This window comes from Suillus fuscotomentosus (genome assembly GCF_016647785.1).
Source record: "Suillus fuscotomentosus strain FC203 chromosome Unknown F5891scaffold_34, whole genome shotgun sequence".
Taxonomy (NCBI): domain Eukaryota; kingdom Fungi; phylum Basidiomycota; class Agaricomycetes; order Boletales; family Suillaceae; genus Suillus; species Suillus fuscotomentosus.
This window is the reverse complement of record NW_024539546.1, coordinates 58,356-77,753: the sequence shown is the minus strand read 5'-3', so window position 1 is coordinate 77,753 and position 19,398 is coordinate 58,356. Positions and strand designations below refer to the sequence as shown.

The window sequence follows — 19,398 nt, the reverse complement described above, 5'->3', positions numbered from 1 at the left end:
TGTATACAATGATGGTAAGCTAAGGGACTGAGAGATCTGCCTTAAGACCCTGAGCAGGGATTGAAACGGTGCTGATAAGGTCACACGATGCGAGGAACCGAGTCCAAGCTTCACGACCTGCCGAGTTATCAAGCGTAACCTAGTATATAAATGAGTCCACCATAAACCCGAATCTCGTGGTCAACACACCTGACAAGTTGTAAACTTCTGGCTGCTCTCCAAGTCCAGCACACTTTCTGTTATGACTTGCGCAGAAATAGACTGCTCCGCGTTCCCGCCAGTGCCTGTTGACAGCTGGGGTGTCTCAGTAACTTTGCGCACACTTAAGCTAGTCTGAAGGAAGTAGATCCGACCGCGAAAGTTGAGTGTAACAGGCGGTTGTGGTTGAGTTGCTTCTCGATCTTGAGACGTTAGACTGCCAATTATGGGGCGAGTGAGATCAAGTACGAAAAGTATGATTGAGAGAAGCGCACAAATGTCGAAGTTGCTTCGTATAATCAACAAGCAGCGGAGGCTGGTCACCTGCACCAACATATGCGTGTTCAGAGACAGTGAATTGAACATCCATTGGTCTACCCCAAAATTAGTCCATATCGCATTAGACTGGAATTTTAACGAACCGATCAGGCATCATAATATCCAGCGTGGATTCAACGCCTTCCAGGCACGTTGCTTCAGAAACGTTGACAACCACCTCTTGAGGGTTTTTCTCTGCGTACTTCAAAGGTCCTCCTGAAGTGGTCGAGTCCTGGAATGAATCCAGAGAATTTGAAAGGTCATGATCGGCATCGAGTTCCAGAGTCAAGTCACCCGCCAATTCGCGATCTGAGTTACTGTGCTCAAATGCTGCTACTTTGATCTCGCCCATGTTTGACGTCGAAAACTCCAATTCTAGCTTGATTAATTGCTGATGGAGGCTATTCTCAAGCCGGGACTCTGGAAGCGTGCGATACAAGACGCGGTGAATGACTTTTTGGTTCGAAGGTGGCGAATTCAATAATGTAGCAGGAAGGCTGGAAGCCCAGATTAACATATGGTTGAGATGGCTGTAGCATCAATGGACAAACCTGGGAACAAACGTAAGCGCAGTATTTGAAGTGTGCAACCATTTGAGAATTTTTGATAATGTCCAATTTCCCTTGAAAGGGGGAATAAGGACACTATGTCCGGTCGGTGATGCAGATCCAAGAACGATGTGTCCAAAGCTTCGGTGACGTCAGAAACAGCGCCCTTGGTCTAGTGAGCACTTACGAGGCGGAGACGACTCTCTCGTGACCATGGGTCTTTGGGGCACTGAAGAGCAATGCCTCAAGGTCTGTAGATTCCCTTCGAGAAGATGTCAGTAGAAATCCCGAGCTGGCTTAAGGAGAAGCTAACTCAATTTTGGTTACCATCTTTCCTTGCCCGCCTGCCAAACCACCTGTCTTCGTCGTATCTTCGACGGCAGTACCACCGAGCCAATCTGCAACTCTGCGGACCCGGAAAGATGCACCTTTCATCATTGTCCAAGGTAAAGACCGAGGGGAGAGGAAAGGGTAGATAGAGTACGTGTGTGGCATGAAGGAAGGCGCTACGGAATGCTCGAGCGTTGCCTTTGCTGGCACGTAGCAAAGGAGGGGTGAAGAATGATCACCTTGAGTCTAAGCCGTCCATCAGTCTAGCAGGATGGCCGATATTCATATAATGATGCAGCTAACCTCCGTTGAAGCACGGATAGCGAGTCGTTTTGCAGTGTCCATTTTGTCGGTGTCTTTAGCACAAATCCTGATCTAATTGCACTTTCAATACTTGCTTAGATGACAGGTGGTAGAACCTGCCTTGCCCTTGTGGCCAAGGTTCTCCACGTAAGCGCCAGCAAGACGTGATATGCGTTGGACCAGGTCCTGACGAATAGGTTGTTTTGAAGGCAGTTCAATGATTTCATCAATAATACCCTCGAGGTAGGTTAGTTTCCTATCACTGACGTGAATTTCACCAACCTTACCTTTTTCAGTTCACTCAAGTGTTCTGTGAGTTGCTTCATTGTGCCCCTGAATCCCTCCACTCGCAAGGCAAGTGGATTAGAAGCCAGCGAAATGTGGACGTTATATTGCATAGAAAGCTGCAATAAGTCGGCCCCATCTGGAAACATAGCCATTACAAGAGGAATGTCGTGAATTAATTAGACTTTACCTTTACCAAGAATGAGAAAAAGTTGACTTGGGTTGACAGAGAATGCTACGGAAGTCAGTGAAACATGTAAGCAATATGCAGAACAAAACTGACTCTTTATAACAACCTCTGTCTTGTCCCTCCGCCTTCTCTCGATTTCCTTCAGAGAGGGCCAGTTCCACTGCTTCTCCATAATGGATTCCGCATATTCTACTTTCCGTCTGGAACTACGCGTCCATATAGGGCCAAGGTTATACAACTCTGTAAAATTCCTTAGCTGGTCCTTGCTGAAGGACCGACAAAGTGTGTCCAGGAGATTATTATACTCTTCTGCATATTGAGACGACTCCGGTGACGAATGTCTCTTAGGTCTGCAGCGCTCTATGTCATCCAAGGTTGGTTCCAAGCCAGCAGCGTGTATTGAGGCGAGGTATAGGTCGACACGAGTCGGTTCCAGTGGATTTCGAGACTGTGAGGGTGTATCATTATCCACTAGCCGCCCTGCCTTCGTTTCTCCGAGGGCTTTGGGTGGCTTTCGCGTTGTTGCCTTCGCTAGCGCATTATTAGGTCCAGCAGATAGTGTTTCTGTCTGCTGAAGGTCACTTATTGGAACATCCGAGGTCGCGAACGCTGCTTGTGACGAGTAAAGTCTGTGACGCTGCCAACGAAGACACGATGAGCACAGAGAGCGTGATGTCCGTAGTAGCGGAGACGACATTCAAAAAGAAAGCACAGTATTAGTCCACCCTGCGGAACTGTCGGCGGGCAGAAAACTATGCTCTCAGGTTACACTCTATTCGTCCACTATTTCGTAAGTCACACTCATGATGTCACACATAGTAACGGACGGTGACACTGGCTGAATGCTTAGCACAATAGCAGACGCGATTCGTGAGCTTCAACGAGGACGCCACTAGTAAATATGTGAGCTACAGTATGTACGAAGAATTATAGAGTTGAGTGTAAATTAGTAAATATTGCTGAGAGTGTATGCAGATGTGCCAGTGGGTATTGATACATACCAGGCTGGAATGTGAAGTCCGTGATTCGCCGGATGTGCATGTGAGGGGTTGAACCAAGAAATATGGTCAATGTGGTGCGGGAATACTGGAACCGGCGAAATGTGGTGGTAGTGCGTGCCCAGGCTGGAAGGAATTGCAGGTTACGGGAAGCTCACTGGAAGTTGAAACGGGACTTCTCGGTGCAAACGAACGAGTGCCGCCACCGTGGCGGCACTCGTTCGTTTGCACCGAGAAGTCCCGCGATTCTGGGCCGCGAACCTTGGCTAACTGGCATAGTCAGGATGTTCCTTGATTAATTGATTCGCATAGTTAGTTCAATTGTTGTCCCATCTGGGTAGCGAAAGAGCGGAAATATTCTTACAGTACCTTGCCATGTGCGACATCCACGAGTGCAACCTGAATCCTGGACTCATAGTTGGGTCGGTAGACACCACCATCTTGCCTCGGCGACGCCCCATGAGCCCAGCCCAGCTGCAGCTGCAATAAAACGCGTTGTTAAATTAAATGTTTGGTAGCCGTGACACCGATTCATTTTGTTGCCGTCACGCTGAACGTTACTAATTAACGGATTTGTTGTATCTCTTGGAATATGCTAGTATAGTAAGTATATAGGAAGAACATACTCAGTGAAGTAGCTAAACGATTACTTTACATAAAATTGAGTGCTGTAGACAAAAAGTGGACCGTCACGAATGGAGTCCGGGGACACCGCCGAGTAACGACTTCAAGTATGTATTTCAATTAGAGTCTTTCAGTAGAACCTGCTTCAGCGACGTGGTGGTCTGCGAATACTTTCTCACTGTCTTCACCTACCTCGCCTTCCCAACCATTGTCAGCGAGGTATTTCATGAATTTGGCGTCCTCGTCGGCGAGGTCAACCCCAGTCATATCTGGGACGCAGAAATACGTGATCAGGACACCGGTTACACCACAAATAGCGGCAATGATGAACGTCCACCTTCGAAGGCAGTTCAGTGAGGGGATTCACATCAAGGAAAACTTTTAACGTACTGTTTACCCAGATTATTCTGTATGGGAGTGAAAGCCTGAGTGCCAATGGCTGCTCCAGTCTTCCCAATAGCAGCAGATAAACCGTAGCAGGTGCCGCTGTTGACTAGTTTGTACTTTGCACGGGATCACCTAATTGTTATGAATGACATACCGAATTGGAGTCGCATATGACTCCGAGCTCGTCAGACCAAGCATGTCACCGGGTCCCTAAGAGATGTGAGACGAAATGTCGCTGGGCTCATAAAAATTGCAAATATACCATGTTTCCGACTGATTGCATAAGCCCATAGCTATGAGAAGCTGTCAGGAATGGAAAAACAGGATTTAATGAGATAGCTCACAAAATGACGAATAATGGTATAATTTTCGTGATCTTGTTGTAAGCCAGTCCAATGATGAGGCCAAATAAGAGGTATCCAGAGAAGCCGAGCATCATCTAAATACAAATCAGTGTGCGCTTATGATCAAAGAGGTGCCACCCACCGTATTTCTTCGACCCAATCTATTACAGAGATAGGCACCCACGAAAACACCAGGGAGCGCGATTATTCCGAGAAGAAGTTGCCATTCTGCCGTCGCTTTTATGCTGCCATTGTGGATAACGCTGGAAATAATGGTACCCGAGAAGACACCGTTAGGGAATGTGACCTAAGGAAGAAAGATGTGAGATTTGTGAAAAGTACAACCACAATACGCTCACAAAATCGTAAAGGAACCTGGTTGTAAGATGAGATGCAAACCAGTGCATTTGATCCGAGAACGACTCACCAAGCCCCACAAGTTCCGATCAGCTCACGCCAATAACGCTTGAATACGAGTCCATATGGGACGCGACCTAAGATCACATTAAACTTAATGGGTATCAAAGCAGATTTATACATACGCTTGATAGCACCCTTACGGTACAGCTTAGAGCTCAGCATCCGAAGACGGAAGAAGAATACGGTCAAAGGGAGCAATATGCCAATACCAAAGCACACGCGCCAGACCGTCTCTAGATGATTATCTCCAGCAGCTGACAAGACAATCAGAAACACAGATACAGCGAGGGGGCCGCCAAACTGATTCGAATTGTTTAAATCTCCGTCAGAATAGCACGAGTATACGCACGGATAGAACAAAGTTCGTAACCATGATGAATACTGCTCGCTTCTTAAGGTTATATATACTTGTGATAATTGACACAAACTTACCTGGACCGCGATTTGTCTGTGCCGTCTCATTCGCAGCTTCGCTGGCACTCGTGGAAGAAGCAGGATATTCACCTCCAACGCCCTAACAAAATTGATCATGGAGAATGCATCATGAAAAATTTGCATACGACACCCGTGATGCCTCGAGCGATAGTTAAGAACCAAAACAATCCCTGGGCGCTTCCGTGCGCACCGTGGGCCGCAGTACCAAGGATAGCACCAATGACAATGAGCAGGGTTGTCGAGACAAGGGCGACTTTGCGTCCCACCCTGTCACAAATCAAACCCACAAATATCTGGCCAAGTACAGCACCTTTATAATGTCGAAATAAGATACGTGCCGCATTCCTACTAGTACCACCACTCACCAACTAACAAGGAATTTGAGACACGAGTGGACACAGTCGAGGTGTAGTCATTTGGGTATAATTCCTTGAAGATAACCTAGTAAATCAAATCAAAAACTTTCCTATTACCAGTGCCTGATGGTGACGAACGTTGCTCATCGTCATCAGATTATTTTGGTCTGTGATAGATAAGGTGACCAACTGTTACTTATCAGCGATTTAAAGCCAAAACCTACAGCCGTCACTGATCAAACCAAACCCAGCAGCAAGGATGGTAAAATATGCACTGAGCGACTCTCTTCTATTGAGGTCGTGTGCTGCAACCTTGATTTCCGCTTCGTGGGCCTTCGCAGTGACCTTACGAAGGTCACCGGTCTTCGCATCAACGGAATTGATATCTTTCTCGACAGACATACTGTAAGCGCCTAGAAGAAATCGAGCTGGTTGAAGAGGGAATGAAGGGCTCACGGCTCACTTCATAGATCCATCATTTTATGAGTGGATGCACGTGGTACAATAGTGAAGCTTTCGGTGGAGGATTACTGTATGTTACATATTTAGTACTGTAAGTGCTCAGCGTGGACCACCTACATCCTAATACAGTATGCTCAGAGGCCTGAGGCCTAAACGTTCAAACATCTAATCATCATTGATGAGAACAGGTAGAACGTGTCTCGGATGTCCCACACATAGATGAGCATTCATCCAGAGCACGATTGTGCTCCAAGGTGCTGTCAAAACGTTGTTTGATCGACTGCGCTGCCTTTCTCAGTGCAGGCAGCCACCAACCGAAACTGATGTCACAGAGGCTCGGAGGCATCATTAATATTCATTACTACGAAAGGATAGTCCGTCAAGCTGAGAAAAGGGATAACCTCTTATCGAAATTATGTAATTCACCCAAAAGGATACTCCGCTTGAACTTTATTTTTGTGAAGGCAGACTTTACTGCCGACGAGAGCAGCGAGCAAGATAAAATGGCCAGTCTTAACGGCACTTCACACAACTCTATCGACGATGAGCTTGATTTTTCAGACATCGAAGCCAAGTGCGGGCTTCTTGCGTTTTCAATTTAAATTCTACTCATTTTCTTCCGCTCAGATATCGCGTGGACTTCGACGACGGTTTCGACAGTATAATCGTGGTTGATGGCGTACCTGTCATCGACAGGTCTAAGCTCGACAAGTTACTCGCAAAAATCTCCAAGGAGTTCTCCAGAAAAGGGGCTGTGATCAAACAAGATGACATTTTCGTACCATGGGACGACAAAGCAGGAAAATCCAAAGGGTACGCTCCTTCTAGCTTTATTGCTATACTGTTTGAGAACTAAAGTATGGTAGCTTTATTTTTGTTGACCTTGGAAATCCAGATGCGGCTGCCTTTGCGGCTGGCGCAATGAATGGACACCCTTTTGATGCGAAGCATACTTTCCGTATCAATCGATTCACCGACGTCGAACGCTATGCAAGCATTGACGAAACATACGTTGAACCTGCAGTAGAGGAATACCGTCCAAAGGTTTGACTTCCCTATCGTGATCAAGATGTTAGACTCACTCTTCAAAGGAACATCTCCGAGCATGGCTCGCTGATTCTCAAGGACGTGATCAATATGTGACTTACCGAGGTGATGACGTGGAAATCCATTGGCATGGGAAGCCCTCGCAGTGTGAAATTGCCTATGCAAAAAAGGTATGTGGCCGTCCTAGTCATCATTGCTTCTACTTAATTTTTTGAAAGAATTGGACAGAACTCTACGCCTCATGGTCACCGCTTGGTACATACTTCGCTACGCTTTTTCGTCAGGGTGTGCGCCTGTGGGGTGGACCATCATGGGAACCCCAACATCGATTTGCACATCCCCTCGTCAAATTGATCGACTTTTCTCCATGCGAAAATTACATCGTCACCTGGTCACATGATCCTATCTCAGTCCCCGCTAATCTTCCTCAAGGTCCCGAATTCTTTTCTCCGGAGGACGAGGGCAATAATATTGCCGTTTGGGAGATCAAGTCCGGTCACCTTCTTCGCACGTTCCCCACCACGGCTTACGAGAATGAGGATCCTGCGATGAAAAAACAAATGCAGTGGCCCGCCTTAAAGTGGAGTTCCGATGATAAGTTCGTTGCTCGTGTAACGCCAGGACAGCATATCAGTGTCTATGAGTTACCAACCATGGGTCTTCATGACAAAAAGAGTTTGAAAATCGAGGGGGTTGTGGACTTTGAATGGTGTCCCCACGGAGAGAAGGACAAGGAAGATGCAGAGAAGCCCGTGAAAGCCGAGAAGGGTGCCAAGAAAAGAGAAAACATGCTTGCTTACTGGACGCCTGAAGTTGCCAATCAACCAGCGCGAGTGACCCTCATTAATTTCCCGAGTCGCACTGTGCTACGACAAAAGAACTTATTCAACGTCACAGAGGCATGTGTTGTCTGTCTTTTCTGTGGTTGGTCCTTTATTAAAGATCGACATTCTAGTGTAAGCTTCATTGGCAAAATCAGGGTGACTTCCTTTGTGTCAAGGTTGACCGTCACACCAAGACCAAAAAATCGATTTTCTGCAATCTTGAGATTTTCCGGGTCCGCGAGAAGGATTATCCCGTTGAAGTTGTCGAGTTGAAAGGTGCAGAGACCCCTGACCTTGACGGATCATTCACTGACATGTCATATAGACACAGTGACGGACTTCTCTTGGGAGCCTAAAGGGGAGCGATTTGCTATTGTGTCAAGCAACGATCCAAACCTCGGCAACCCTGGGCCAGGAATTACAATCAAAACCGACATCAGCTTCTACCAGCTAGATCGTACCAAGAATGATTTCAAACTGCTGCGTAGGTACTATCAACATTGCCTAGCTCTGTCGTTTGACCTTTTTTTACAAGGCACGCTTACGTCAAGGACAAGTAATACGATACGTTGGTCTCCCCGAGGTAGACATGTAGTTCTTGCGACAGTTGGTTCATCGACCAAGTCTGAACTCGAGTTCTGGGATCTGGATTTTAACACTGAAGAACGCCGAGAAGGCCAAAACGTCAAAGAAGAATGGGGAAGTGGCATTCAGCAACTTGGTTCTGCCGATCATTATGGTGTCACTGATGTGGAATGGGACCCAAGTGGGCGATACTTGGCCACCAGTGCAAGCGCATGGAGACACACGGTCTGTCGCATTTACGTTGGCCACTGCGTTGTACTGATCTATTTTGTGCTACGCAGCTCGAAAACGGTTACGCTATTTGGGACTTCCGAGGACAAGAATTAGAAAAGCTCATTCTTGATCGTTTTAAGCAATTCATTTGGAGACCGCGGCCCCGCAGTCTTCTTACAAAGGAACAACAGCGGCAAATTCGCAAGAACCTGCGTGAATATAGCCGTGCATTCGATGAGGAAGATGCTGCAGAAGAAAGCAATGTCAGCGCAGAGCTTATCGCTCATCGCAAGCGCCTTCTTGACGAGTGGAACGCATGGCGCGCACGGTGCAAGCGAGACATTGCAGAAGAGAAGCGGAGTCGTGGACAAAAACTTAATGGCGAACATCACGAAGAGGAAAAGGAGGAGATTGAGGAGTGGATTGATGAGGTTATTGAGCAAATCGAAGAGGAGGTCGTGGAGTAAATGTTTGTTTGATGTATTTGGTCGGAGGTATACACGTTGCTTTCCCATGCGCATACCCCATGTAGTCAGTCTTCGTCCATGGGGCTGTCCAAGGCGGTGTTCCGTCAACACTCGATAGTTGTGTGTTACCACCCAACTGGGTTCCCGTCGGACTTCCCCACCGAATACCGAATCTACCGATCCAATATCTAATCTAACATTCAATTCTTCCTCGTGGTCGCCGCAAACGCTGAGCACTGTGGCTGCCGTTCAATATCGGGCAAGAACGCTTTACATTGAAGTCATAACTCTTCCAAGTTATCTTGTTTCCTCGCTTGACGACCCCTGCCATTTGATTAGCGCTCATTTTGCAAGCATGGTACCTATTGGACCGTCACTGGCAGCCTCAACATCGGCCTCGACGCTATGGGCAACAGGTAAGCTTGATTTGCAATTGCGAGCTACTTAGTTTCAATAAAACCATTTGCAGCGTCAAAGGAGTGGGTGATCCCAGCCAAACCCAAACCCGGGCGAAAGCCCAAGAAGGAGAGTTCTGCAGGCCCTCCAGCCCCAAAGGATGATGAGGCAAGTAATTCCCTATTGCCCTGCACTTCAGATTGTTGACATTGATTGCAGGACTCGGAGTCTGCAGGTAGACGTGTTCAAAACAGGTGAGGGGTTAGGCAGTTCTCTGTGATACCATCCGCTTATTCTCGTTTCAGAGCCGCCCAACGCGCATTTCGCGAGCGCAAGCAGTCCCAGCTTGCTGAGCTACAGGCTCGCCTCCATTCTTATGAACAGGGAGAAATTGAGCGTAATGTCGCACTCCAGAACATTGCGAAGAAAATGAAGGATGAGAACGAAGAGCTCAGAAGGGAGAATCAGATACTGAAAGAAAAAATCGCTCGTCTCGAGTGGGAAGCAGATTCAAATGATGGTGACAGAAAGCGGAACAGGGAGAATGTTGTGGTCGTGTCACCTAGCATGTCCCCCGAACGATCTATCCGCAACAGCAAGAAGCGAGCGAAGATGGAGGCTGAGGCGACGGACTCGCCGCAGGGCATGTCGAGTCATTTCACCTCCTATAGCCCTCCGTCTACTTCAATGGCTTCCTCTCCTGATGACGGAACTACCGCCAGCTTCTCCTCAGCAGGTCGTTCAGGACTTTTCCCCACACCCCCACCCTCCCTCACACACATGCTCAACTACTCTTCATCGGAGCCTGTCCCAGCATTAGATGCACTAGATACACAAGATTCAGCGGATTCCTTCCAATGTGTATTGTGCAGTCCAGAGGTTCCTTGCGTCTGCAGGGAGATGGCCATGCAGCAAGCCGTCACTGACACTGATTTAAGCCACGTATCACTCAAACCGAAACATGATCATTCTGCCACCATGTCACCTATGGACCAACCCACGCAGCTAGGGGCATCTACATCTTCCCAGATGAATATACTCGAGAACCTCCCGGCATATCAAGCGCCTGTCCCAATACGTCGACGAATGCCCGGTCAGAGCGCAAACCCAGTCTTCTCTGTGACTCCGATTTCGGTCCCTCTGTCATCCGCCAAATGTTCAGGTGACCCTGCTAATTGCTTGGCATGTTCAGATGACGCATTCGGAAAGGCGTTCTGCCAGGCAATTGGACACTCCGTCAATTCGACGTCACCCTGCATCGACTGTCCTCTACGAACTAACCAATCTGACAAGATCGTTGTCGGTGGTTGCTGTGGTGACATCATGAAGTGTGGGTCTTGTGGCATAGCGCCCATGATTTCGTCCACGGAACCTCGCGCTGAGACGTCGATACCGACCGACGATGCTTGGCGTCAGCTCAAATCGCACCCAAATGTCGCATTCGCAGATCTGTCATTATTGGCCGAAGTGGTTGCTCGTAGATCCAAGTGCACTGGCTCACGGGTGGTAATATCACCGGCGCCAGGATCCATCACGCCTGAACGTAGCACACTCATGGCAGGACATTCTCATCAGGGTGGATCCACGGCACCAGATCATCATTCGGTGCTACTGACGGATCCACATGAGCGATACCGTCAACAGCAAAGAGAGCACTCCTCGCCACCAAGGCTCGTTCCGCAAGAGGTGTTGATCGAGTGTGGACGTCGAAGAATGCGGGAGGTAAATGCAGATGGTGTCAGAGAAGCACTCCGACTACTAGATTCTAAGTTTGCACATGCTCGGTAACTCATGCTTGTGGATATTCTGTATGTAATATGTATTAAGCGCGTCGTGTTACGAACATTCATCCCAACTCGCATAAATGAGTTATTCCTATCCCTCTTTATGCAAATATCCATCGCGTCTATCAAGCCCATCAGAATGTGACCCTGACCACTGCTCAAATCGCATCCACTCCGTTTTGATTGTCCTCATCTTCCAGTGCAGCAGACGTTGTTGACGCATGGACAATTTGCGTCTTCTATGTTCCGGGTTCAAGCTATAGGAGCGGAATGTCACGGCTAGTGTGCGAAGATCGGCATGCTCCAGCTCAGGAGGAAATGGTTGAACTTGTGCCCACATTTCGCGTAGGACGCGTCTTGCTACTGAATATGCTCCCACAGCAAAATATGCATGGGCAACTGCGTCGATGGAGGGCACATCAGGAACAATACCAGCACGAATCATTGCACGGAAAGCCCGCATGGCTTCCTCTGGCTTTCCTCGGCGACCATAGCCATTGATGAGAATGGTGTACATTATCACATTTGGCTGGATGCCAGCCTCAAGTGCATCTCGAAGCACTTGTTTAGCGCCTTGGATGTCACCCATCTTCGCGTACCCGTCCATAAGCGTGGAGTAATGGTGGATGGTTGGATGAAGCCCTTGATCCAACATATTTCGGAAAGCAGTTTGGGAAGTCCCCATGTCAGACCCAGCAACTGCCTCATGCTTCAGCCTAAGTGCAATTGTAGCACGATCACTTTTAACAGCCTGCCGGGAGACCGACTGCAGGATCGGTCCAAACCAGGATTTCAACCGTAAACGACGGGGAAGTTTGAGACCGGCTGTAGGATGATAGTGTTCAGTGGTGTCCAGAATACGTCCCTCCGGGAACTTTGGCTTGTAAGTTCGCTTCTTGGAGTACTTGGCAGCAGTCGTGTCCCACCCACATCCGTGAGCCATGAATTTCTCGCGACGAAGGATGCTCCGCAGGATGATGTGGATGTGTCGGATGGTAGGTCGAAGGGAAGGGGATGAAAATGAACGAAGGACACGTATCAACTGACGAGGACCAGTCCCTTGTGCTCGTTCGAGGAAACTCATAAGAATTTCCACCGTGTGACTATCAGGACTGATCCCAACAGCACGCATCGTCCGCAAGATATCTCGCACCGCTTGAAGGCCCATGACGTCAAGTAATCCACTCATTAGTGCATTGAATATATGCGCTGTCAAGGGAACACCCCGGACATCAACCGGAAGTGTTGTCAGCGGTTGTACCTGCATCATGCTACAGAAGACCTCAGCAGCAGCAGCAGATCGTGTGTTCAACAACATGGCGACGATACTAATGGCTTCACGACTATGACCTGTAGCTAGATATCCTTGAATGAGGGCTGCTAGAATGGAGGGATCTGGATGGACACCGGCTCGTTTCATGTGGTCCAGGAGTTTGAGCATGCGCGAAAGTTTGCCTTCTCTTGCCATATAGCGCAATAGAATTGAGAAAGTAGCCGCATTGGGCTTTACAGCAGGGGAGTCTACGGGAGCGGGATCGCCAACGAGCCCGGTGGTACTGCCAGATCCCGTGGGATTTCGGCCGCGTCCACCAGGAAGATCGAATGCAAGAATAAAACGCGCTGCTGCTTCTTCGTCCCTCGAGTCTAGAAGCTGTTGGACGATGCTGTTGAGTACAACAGTGGACTGCCGCCCATCTAGATCGCGTAAACCCTCGAAGGCACGGATTTGCACCTTCAGGTCTACTCCGAGAGAACGATAGGCAGCAACGATGACAGCATGAGTAGAAGAGTCTACGGGGAACCCAGCGACAGCCATCTTCTCCATGTACTGCTTTGCAGGATTCAAATTTCGGTTCCGAAGGTGACCTGAAATAAGGAGATGAAACGTTCGCCTGTTTGGTGGGAGGTCTGCGTTTGTGAACTCCTCGAATGCGTGGTCGAGTTGATCGTAACGTTGATTCTCTACGAAAGCGCGCATATTCCAATTGAGGAGTCGGACCGATGCACGGCCACAATGGTGCTTGGCAGTTATAACTAGCAGGGGGATCAAATCCCAATGGCTTCGGCTTGCTAGATGATAGGCAACGCCCTCGTAATGATTTGGTTTCAAGTAACAGCCAAAGTGATGAGCAATATTCAGGATTTGTAATGCTCGTTGTGGGCGTGAAGTCGCGACCGCGTCCTGGGCGAGACGATTGACACACTCCCTGTTGGTAAAATACCGAGAGTAGATAGGAACGTTCTTGATCTTTTTTACAGCTTCGCAATCCACCGACTCTCCATGCGCGAGACACGTATCGATGGCAGCTACCACTTCCTGCGGGTAACTGTCCAGAGTTCCTGTGGTGGAAGATTGCTTGGCTTTCATAAAAGACTGTGAGTCTGGGCTGCGATGATGAGATGTTCCAATATAAGCATGGGCGGGATGAAAATTTCGTTGTGCACTGGTCTGACAGTCTGGTGGATGTGCCTGGGAGTGGGTCACTGCCCGAGTGGAACATGCTGTATGGTGAAGTTGACAGACGGAATGAAATGGCGTTCCGAGAGCAATGTGGCGGCCGATTCGGACGGCTTGCTTGAGATGCTGCCTGTGGATGGGGCTGGCTCCCCCTAGCATCGACAGCCAGAATTGGGGGGGCTGTGAAGCTCGACCACCGTGACTGAAAGTAAAACCTTGGTGAGCGCTGAAAGTAAACGATTTGAATGCAAGGGATCTTACAGGAATTGCAGAGTCAATAATATGGACTTTCGAGCATGCAACAAACGTCCAGAGCAAAAGGTTGTTCAATTTCAATCGGTAAATTCCGGTATGCGACGAACGAACTTTGTCACTGACTCGGAGTCGGACCACCACCAAAGCAATGGCAATATTCTATATATCATACCTCAACTGTTCTCGCAGCGCGGTACAAACAATATTGATGAACTGTCTATCAACAGGTGACCCGTGTCTTCAGAGAGTGACAAGTACTTTCAGATACACATTTGACATCAACGTAAGTTGAATGAAAGAGGGGGGTGATGTCGCATTCGACATGACTGCTCGCCGGCTTATCGACACAAAGAACAACGGATTCCACTGGAGGCGGAAGAAAAATCACACCGATGAACCCAGTGCCCGATGGAGGCGGCCCACCTTACTCCAGAGTCGAAACACCCAACGCCACCAAAAATGTGAGTTTCATGACCACGTTCAATTAATTGAATTTTTCGACGACGTGGGTGGACAGGTGAACCCACAGCGTCCCAGCGGTGATCTGTTTCCGGGCATTTGGAATATGGACAAGATGTCTCCCGCGATCATAGGCATAACAAGTGATAGCGGGTGATTCAGTCCGGGTTTCCTCGTGCCTAATATATTGAAGCGAGCGAGCGTCAGTGTGTTATTCAAGAACACCCAGCGGCAGACGAGCGGATGCGTGACCGCACGTTGGTACCTTGGCATCGCCAGCACGCTTGATCTGTTTAAAACTTTACCTTGTTCGGTTTTGATGATATATTTACTCCGGGGGCATTGCCAAAGTCAGGGAGGCGATCACAGTTTGAGAGTTTCTTCCAAGTGGCTCAAAGGTTCACCAGATGAAGGTACCGAACGGTGTGACGTATCGAGAATTATCAAGGTACTTGTTACCTTGTCGGTTATTTCAATCTGCAGGTCTTCAGGGAGAGATTGAGTGAGCCTTGGGCGGGACTGCCATGCCGTCGGACTGAAGAGCTCAGAACCCCTGAAGCACGTTAAAGGCGCTAAACACTTTGCCAAGTAAACCACGCATTTGTTACACAACTTAGTCAGCGAACGGGGTGACTCATTCCGTTCAAATCTTCGTTCGATTGCGAGCGAATGGTTCGTGTTCGCCACCGCCGAAAACGTTTCATTCAATCTGGTTACCGCTTCAGTTGGCAATTCATAACGAGTCATTCGGTTTCACTCCGGCATAGTGATGGGACAAGAACTAGTTGCTACGATGGTAAGAATACAAGGTCAGTGATTGGAGCCAGGTAATATCGTAATTGATCAAAACGCGGTTTAGTTCGGGCTGTACTTAACACAGGCGGTGAAGTCTCTTCTTGTGCTTGACCCGTTAGACAAGCCAAAGATAAATCCTCACGTGATCTGCTTACCTCCGTCCATGGCGGAACGCTCTTTGCCATATCCCATCCAGTGTATCGCACACTCCGAATCCGATGCGCGATGCGATTGTTGTCGTTTCATTTCAGAGCCGAGCTACCACGAGATGCTAGGGCCCCAATCTAGCGATCTCTTCCCCTGGAATTTGGAGTTTTCAATTTACTTTCAAAATTCAGGGTCTGACACGGCGATCTTCGTCGCCCGTGGCGTTTCTCAGGTCTGATCTCGACTCCTTGACTTGGGTTTCACTTGTCTTATCCTTTTTTAGCGCCAGGTTATACGTTCAACTCGCACTGCAGTGTCCCGATCGTTTCAATATTTGACCTATCGCCGTGACTTGGAGGCTATCCGCAACACGCCTAACAACGCTTTACCATCACCCGCATTCGTAAACAACTCCGTACCGGGATATCCTCTGACGCAAGGCTTGGGCCTTCGTACAGCATGTATATAAAAGCCCCTCCGGCCAAATATCCTGTAGTCATCTCACCTCCTCTCCTTGATGTCTACTTACCTATCTCACCTCACAGTCCTAGAACACAGTGCTTCTTCTTACCCAGACGATCCGGTCTTTAGAGTGCCCCGATCAGATCTATCAACTGGTCAGGTACATGATTGGTCGTCAATAACTTACAGCAAGTTCAAGGATGATGTCGAGTTCACTGCTCAGTATTGGCGTCACATACTTGAGTCTGACGGCGTACCAGAGCATTCTGTCATAGGTTTATGGTATGTCTGTCGAGCCTGCTCTTTAATCTAGGTCGCTGACGTAGTAACTGCAGGCTACCGGGAATGGCATACCAGGATGTTCTCCATATCTATGGCCTTTCACGAGCTGGATATGTCCCTCAGCTCTTCAGCATTCGTTTGCCAAATCCTGACGTTGTACTTGAACTGCTCAAGAGGGCAGGCTCAAAAGCATTGATATTGGATTCCCAATTCCAGTCATCGACTGCATCGTTCCCCCTTCCCGTCCATCTGGCGGTCAAAAAGCGGGACATGGCATCTTTCGAATATAACCTTCCTCCCATACGAGCCACCTCCAACCCTGACAAAGCGGTGTTTATTTTCCATACAAGTGGCTCTACGTCAGGCAGCCCCAAACTCGTCCCTTGTAATGCTCGCTGGCTCGATGCGATTGTGGCGAAGGCTAAGGCGACATGCACTCCCATAAGTCCGTCCAGGCAAGATGTTTCCGTTTGGATGTATGTACATTATCCCGCATTGCCCTTCCCTTCCTAACTCTTTCCCAGGGGCAGCATGTGTCACATTGCTCAAACATTCAGTGAGCCCTACGTCGAATCATTTATGCTTTATTTTCTGACGTGATTCTAGTGCTCATTGGCGCTTTGCAACATGGGTCTTGCGTAATTCAGCCGACAAAAATTGGGTTTTCTTCAGAAGAATTGATCGATATGATCCACCACTGCCAGCTCAATCGCCTGAACCAGTTTTCCACATTCCTTTCCATTCACCTTCGCAACTCGCGGCAAAACCGCAAACTTCTAGGGTACCTCCAAAGTCTCGATCAAATCCTAATCAGCGGATTATCATTACCTCAGGAGGATGAGGACTGGGCATACAAAAACGGATTGAACATGAAGGTGAGATTCATCTGAGCATTTTTTCATCCTCAGCTTGACCTTATCGATTTAGAACCTCTTCGGCAGCACCGAATGTGGTGCGATGCTCCTATCTATAGGTGGCAAAGGCCGGGATGCATCTCTTCTTCATCCTATACCGGGAACATATTACGGCTTTCTACCCATTGATACCGACACTCAGATTGAGTCAGGGCACAAGACGTCAGCCCAGATGTTGGAGCTTGTTATTCTTTCCAGTTCTGGTGACTGCCCGGACGCGTCTTTGCGCGGTAACGACGGTCACTTCCACACCGGTGATTTATTCCAAGAAATTATGCCTGGATCATATGCATTCCGTGGTCGCAATGATGACTGGATCAAGAGCGAAAATAGCTTGCGGTGCGATACAAAGTACGTATGACGTATTGTGCGATTCAGAGCCATTAATTTACGATGTTAGAGCGATCGAAGATAATATTCGAGCCACCTGCGGTGACCTCATCGAAGAATGCATTGTCGTGGGAACCGGGCGTCCGTCACCCGCTCTTTTTGTTGAACCTGCTCCTGGTGTTGACCACGGGAAGCTCAAGCGGGACATCATCCGCAAAACTCGCCAATTTCACTCCCGGCGCTACCTTCATGAGCAGATCACGAACCCGAATTTGATTGTTGTGGTGCCTTCGGGATCCCTTCCTCGCACTGCAACTAAAGGCAACATTCGGCGTAAGGCTGTTGAGGACGCATACCAAGCCGAACTCGACAAGATCTACGCCTCTCTGCAGTAATGCAGTCCAGCTATATCTTATCCTAATTGAAGTAATCATCTTGGACCTAACTTATATCTATACCTTGTTTTATTAACGCTACCCACAACTAGCTATGGAACTCACTCGCAATCGATAACTGTAGCAGCACAACTTATATTAATCACTACTTCCACTACACAAGTGGAAGTACCTAGTCAAACCGTATATAATGTCAAATACCTTAGTATCACGGACTAACAATCAAAGAAGTTGCGAAGAGCATCATGAGTGTCTGATATGAACGTTTTCGGGTGTGATGCAAAGAGTCAAACGGGTAATCTCATCCCTTCCCGTAGTCCTGACAAGACCCGTAATTTCCCCCTTTTGTACCATACTTCTACGATAATCTACTTCCTGTTGGATGGCATCACCCAGGGAAATCTCTGGGGCAAAAGGAGGTATTGATACCGGGAATAAGGTGACGTGGTGCGTAAGGGGAAGCGGCATGGGCGTTGGTGGAAGATCGCCCGTCATCGAACTGGGCAGAGCGCTCGTGTCAAGGTTTTCAGAGTAAACAGGGAATGAATGTAAGTGCTGCTTGTAGAACGTCACCGGTCCACTGGATTGCGAGGTGAGATTCAGACCCCAATTGGTCAATATGATGAAAGGGGCATGAGACAAGCGAAGTCGACCAAGTGCCGTGAGCACATGCTGGAGTGGGTTCACTGATGAAGGCTCTGGTTCCCTTTGGGTCACGTTGCGCATCTGCTCCGCGATGAAACGGTCGGTCCAATAAAATGAGCTCATTGAATCCACGGCAAGAAGGCCTATTTCGTGTTCTGGTATGGAGATCTTGTGATACGATGGAAGATGTAAAAGACTGGTGGCGAGTTGGAGGAGCGAAGTTGGCCGAAAGACATGTAGACGTTGCAGCGATTCCTCAGTTAAACGTCGTGCCATCTCGATGTTGTAAGGGAGAAAAAGCGACAAACGGGCCAATAGCAACTGATGGAGTCTTGCGACATCAAACGATGCATCTGTGTCATAGATGACTGCAGCCAATCCATTCCCCCCAAAGTCGATGGACATTTGCCTTGACGGAGCAATGCAGAGCAGTACGAAATGATACAAGAGATGGGTTTTCCCTGATGAAGCAGGACCCTGAACCTCTATAACATTTCCGCGGCTGAGGGATGAAAGCAGCGGTGCAGGCGCTGAGATGTGAGGTGGAGCTGACTCGGATGAGGTTCGATCACAAAAGACATCAGATGGGGCGATGTGCTAGATCTCACCGTATACCCTTACGGAGGAAAGTAACTAATTATTGATTGAGCTAAGTTACCCTTGACGACGGAGACAGTGAACTTACATTTTGAAGGGACTCTCGAGGAATCTCGTTTAGCAAGGAAGCCATCTGCGTTCGAAA

At 48.4% G+C, this 19,398-nt stretch overlaps 7 protein-coding genes across 7 annotated transcripts; 3 read left to right on the top strand and 4 right to left on the bottom strand.

Annotated features, from left to right (window-relative positions):
- Window positions 1-19: 19 nt before the first annotated feature.
- On the bottom strand, window positions 20-2,869 carry F5891DRAFT_1129062 (uncharacterized protein; the record flags this gene model as incomplete). The annotated part of the gene is made up of 12 exons (XM_041364354.1): window positions 20-139; window positions 190-415; window positions 474-572; window positions 621-1,013; window positions 1,068-1,205; window positions 1,252-1,356; window positions 1,378-1,640; window positions 1,698-1,769; window positions 1,818-1,934; window positions 1,985-2,121; window positions 2,173-2,217; window positions 2,266-2,869. 12 exons carry the CDS (start codon window positions 2,867-2,869, stop codon window positions 20-22), a joined length of 2,319 nt encoding a protein of 772 aa, XP_041224689.1.
- Window positions 2,870-3,727: 858 nt separating this feature from the next.
- On the bottom strand, window positions 3,728-6,530 carry F5891DRAFT_1039699 (major facilitator superfamily domain-containing protein). The gene is made up of 17 exons (XM_041361959.1): window positions 6,316-6,530; window positions 6,200-6,266; window positions 5,961-6,149; window positions 5,875-5,903; window positions 5,746-5,821; window positions 5,506-5,690; window positions 5,378-5,459; window positions 5,295-5,326; window positions 5,068-5,245; window positions 4,953-5,019; window positions 4,885-4,900; window positions 4,668-4,832; window positions 4,526-4,620; window positions 4,444-4,474; window positions 4,336-4,391; window positions 4,185-4,280; window positions 3,728-4,131 (listed from the first exon to the last, which is right to left on the bottom strand). The coding sequence occupies exons 3-17, from the start codon at window positions 6,136-6,138 to the stop codon at window positions 3,915-3,917; spliced, it is 1,503 nt and encodes a 500-aa protein (XP_041224688.1). The 5' UTR covers window positions 6,139-6,149; window positions 6,200-6,266; window positions 6,316-6,530; the 3' UTR covers window positions 3,728-3,914.
- A 137-nt stretch (window positions 6,531-6,667) lies between these two features.
- F5891DRAFT_416175 (translation initiation factor eIF-3b) lies at window positions 6,668-9,757 on the top strand. Its single transcript, XM_041371745.1, has 9 exons — window positions 6,668-6,772; window positions 6,826-7,011; window positions 7,065-7,242; window positions 7,290-7,415; window positions 7,464-8,144; window positions 8,201-8,345; window positions 8,395-8,553; window positions 8,605-8,879; window positions 8,936-9,757. Exons 1-9 carry the CDS (start codon window positions 6,702-6,704, stop codon window positions 9,332-9,334), a joined length of 2,220 nt encoding a protein of 739 aa, XP_041224687.1. The 5' UTR covers window positions 6,668-6,701; the 3' UTR covers window positions 9,335-9,757.
- F5891DRAFT_416171 (uncharacterized protein) lies at window positions 9,513-11,562 on the top strand. The gene is made up of 4 exons (XM_041371744.1): window positions 9,513-9,750; window positions 9,804-9,898; window positions 9,950-9,984; window positions 10,036-11,562. The coding sequence occupies exons 1-4, from the start codon at window positions 9,690-9,692 to the stop codon at window positions 11,516-11,518; spliced, it is 1,674 nt and encodes a 557-aa protein (XP_041224686.1). The 5' UTR covers window positions 9,513-9,689; the 3' UTR covers window positions 11,519-11,562.
- Window positions 11,563-11,605: 43 nt separating this feature from the next.
- Window positions 11,606-13,882, bottom strand: F5891DRAFT_954329 (uncharacterized protein; the record flags this gene model as incomplete). Its single annotated transcript, XM_041375247.1, has 1 exon — window positions 11,606-13,882. The coding sequence occupies one exon, from the start codon at window positions 13,880-13,882 to the stop codon at window positions 11,606-11,608; it is 2,277 nt and encodes a 758-aa protein (XP_041224685.1).
- A 2,263-nt stretch (window positions 13,883-16,145) lies between these two features.
- On the top strand, window positions 16,146-18,011 carry F5891DRAFT_954443 (uncharacterized protein; the record flags this gene model as incomplete). Its single annotated transcript, XM_041375259.1, has 6 exons — window positions 16,146-16,372; window positions 16,417-16,848; window positions 16,897-16,928; window positions 16,979-17,247; window positions 17,300-17,637; window positions 17,687-18,011. The coding sequence occupies 6 exons, from the start codon at window positions 16,146-16,148 to the stop codon at window positions 18,009-18,011; spliced, it is 1,623 nt and encodes a 540-aa protein (XP_041224684.1).
- Window positions 18,012-18,254: 243 nt separating this feature from the next.
- On the bottom strand, window positions 18,255-19,386 carry F5891DRAFT_1189918 (uncharacterized protein; the record flags this gene model as incomplete). The annotated part of the gene is made up of 3 exons (XM_041367233.1): window positions 18,255-19,204; window positions 19,265-19,289; window positions 19,342-19,386. 3 exons carry the CDS (start codon window positions 19,384-19,386, stop codon window positions 18,255-18,257), a joined length of 1,020 nt encoding a protein of 339 aa, XP_041224683.1.
- Between the last annotated feature and the right edge of the window lie 12 nt (window positions 19,387-19,398).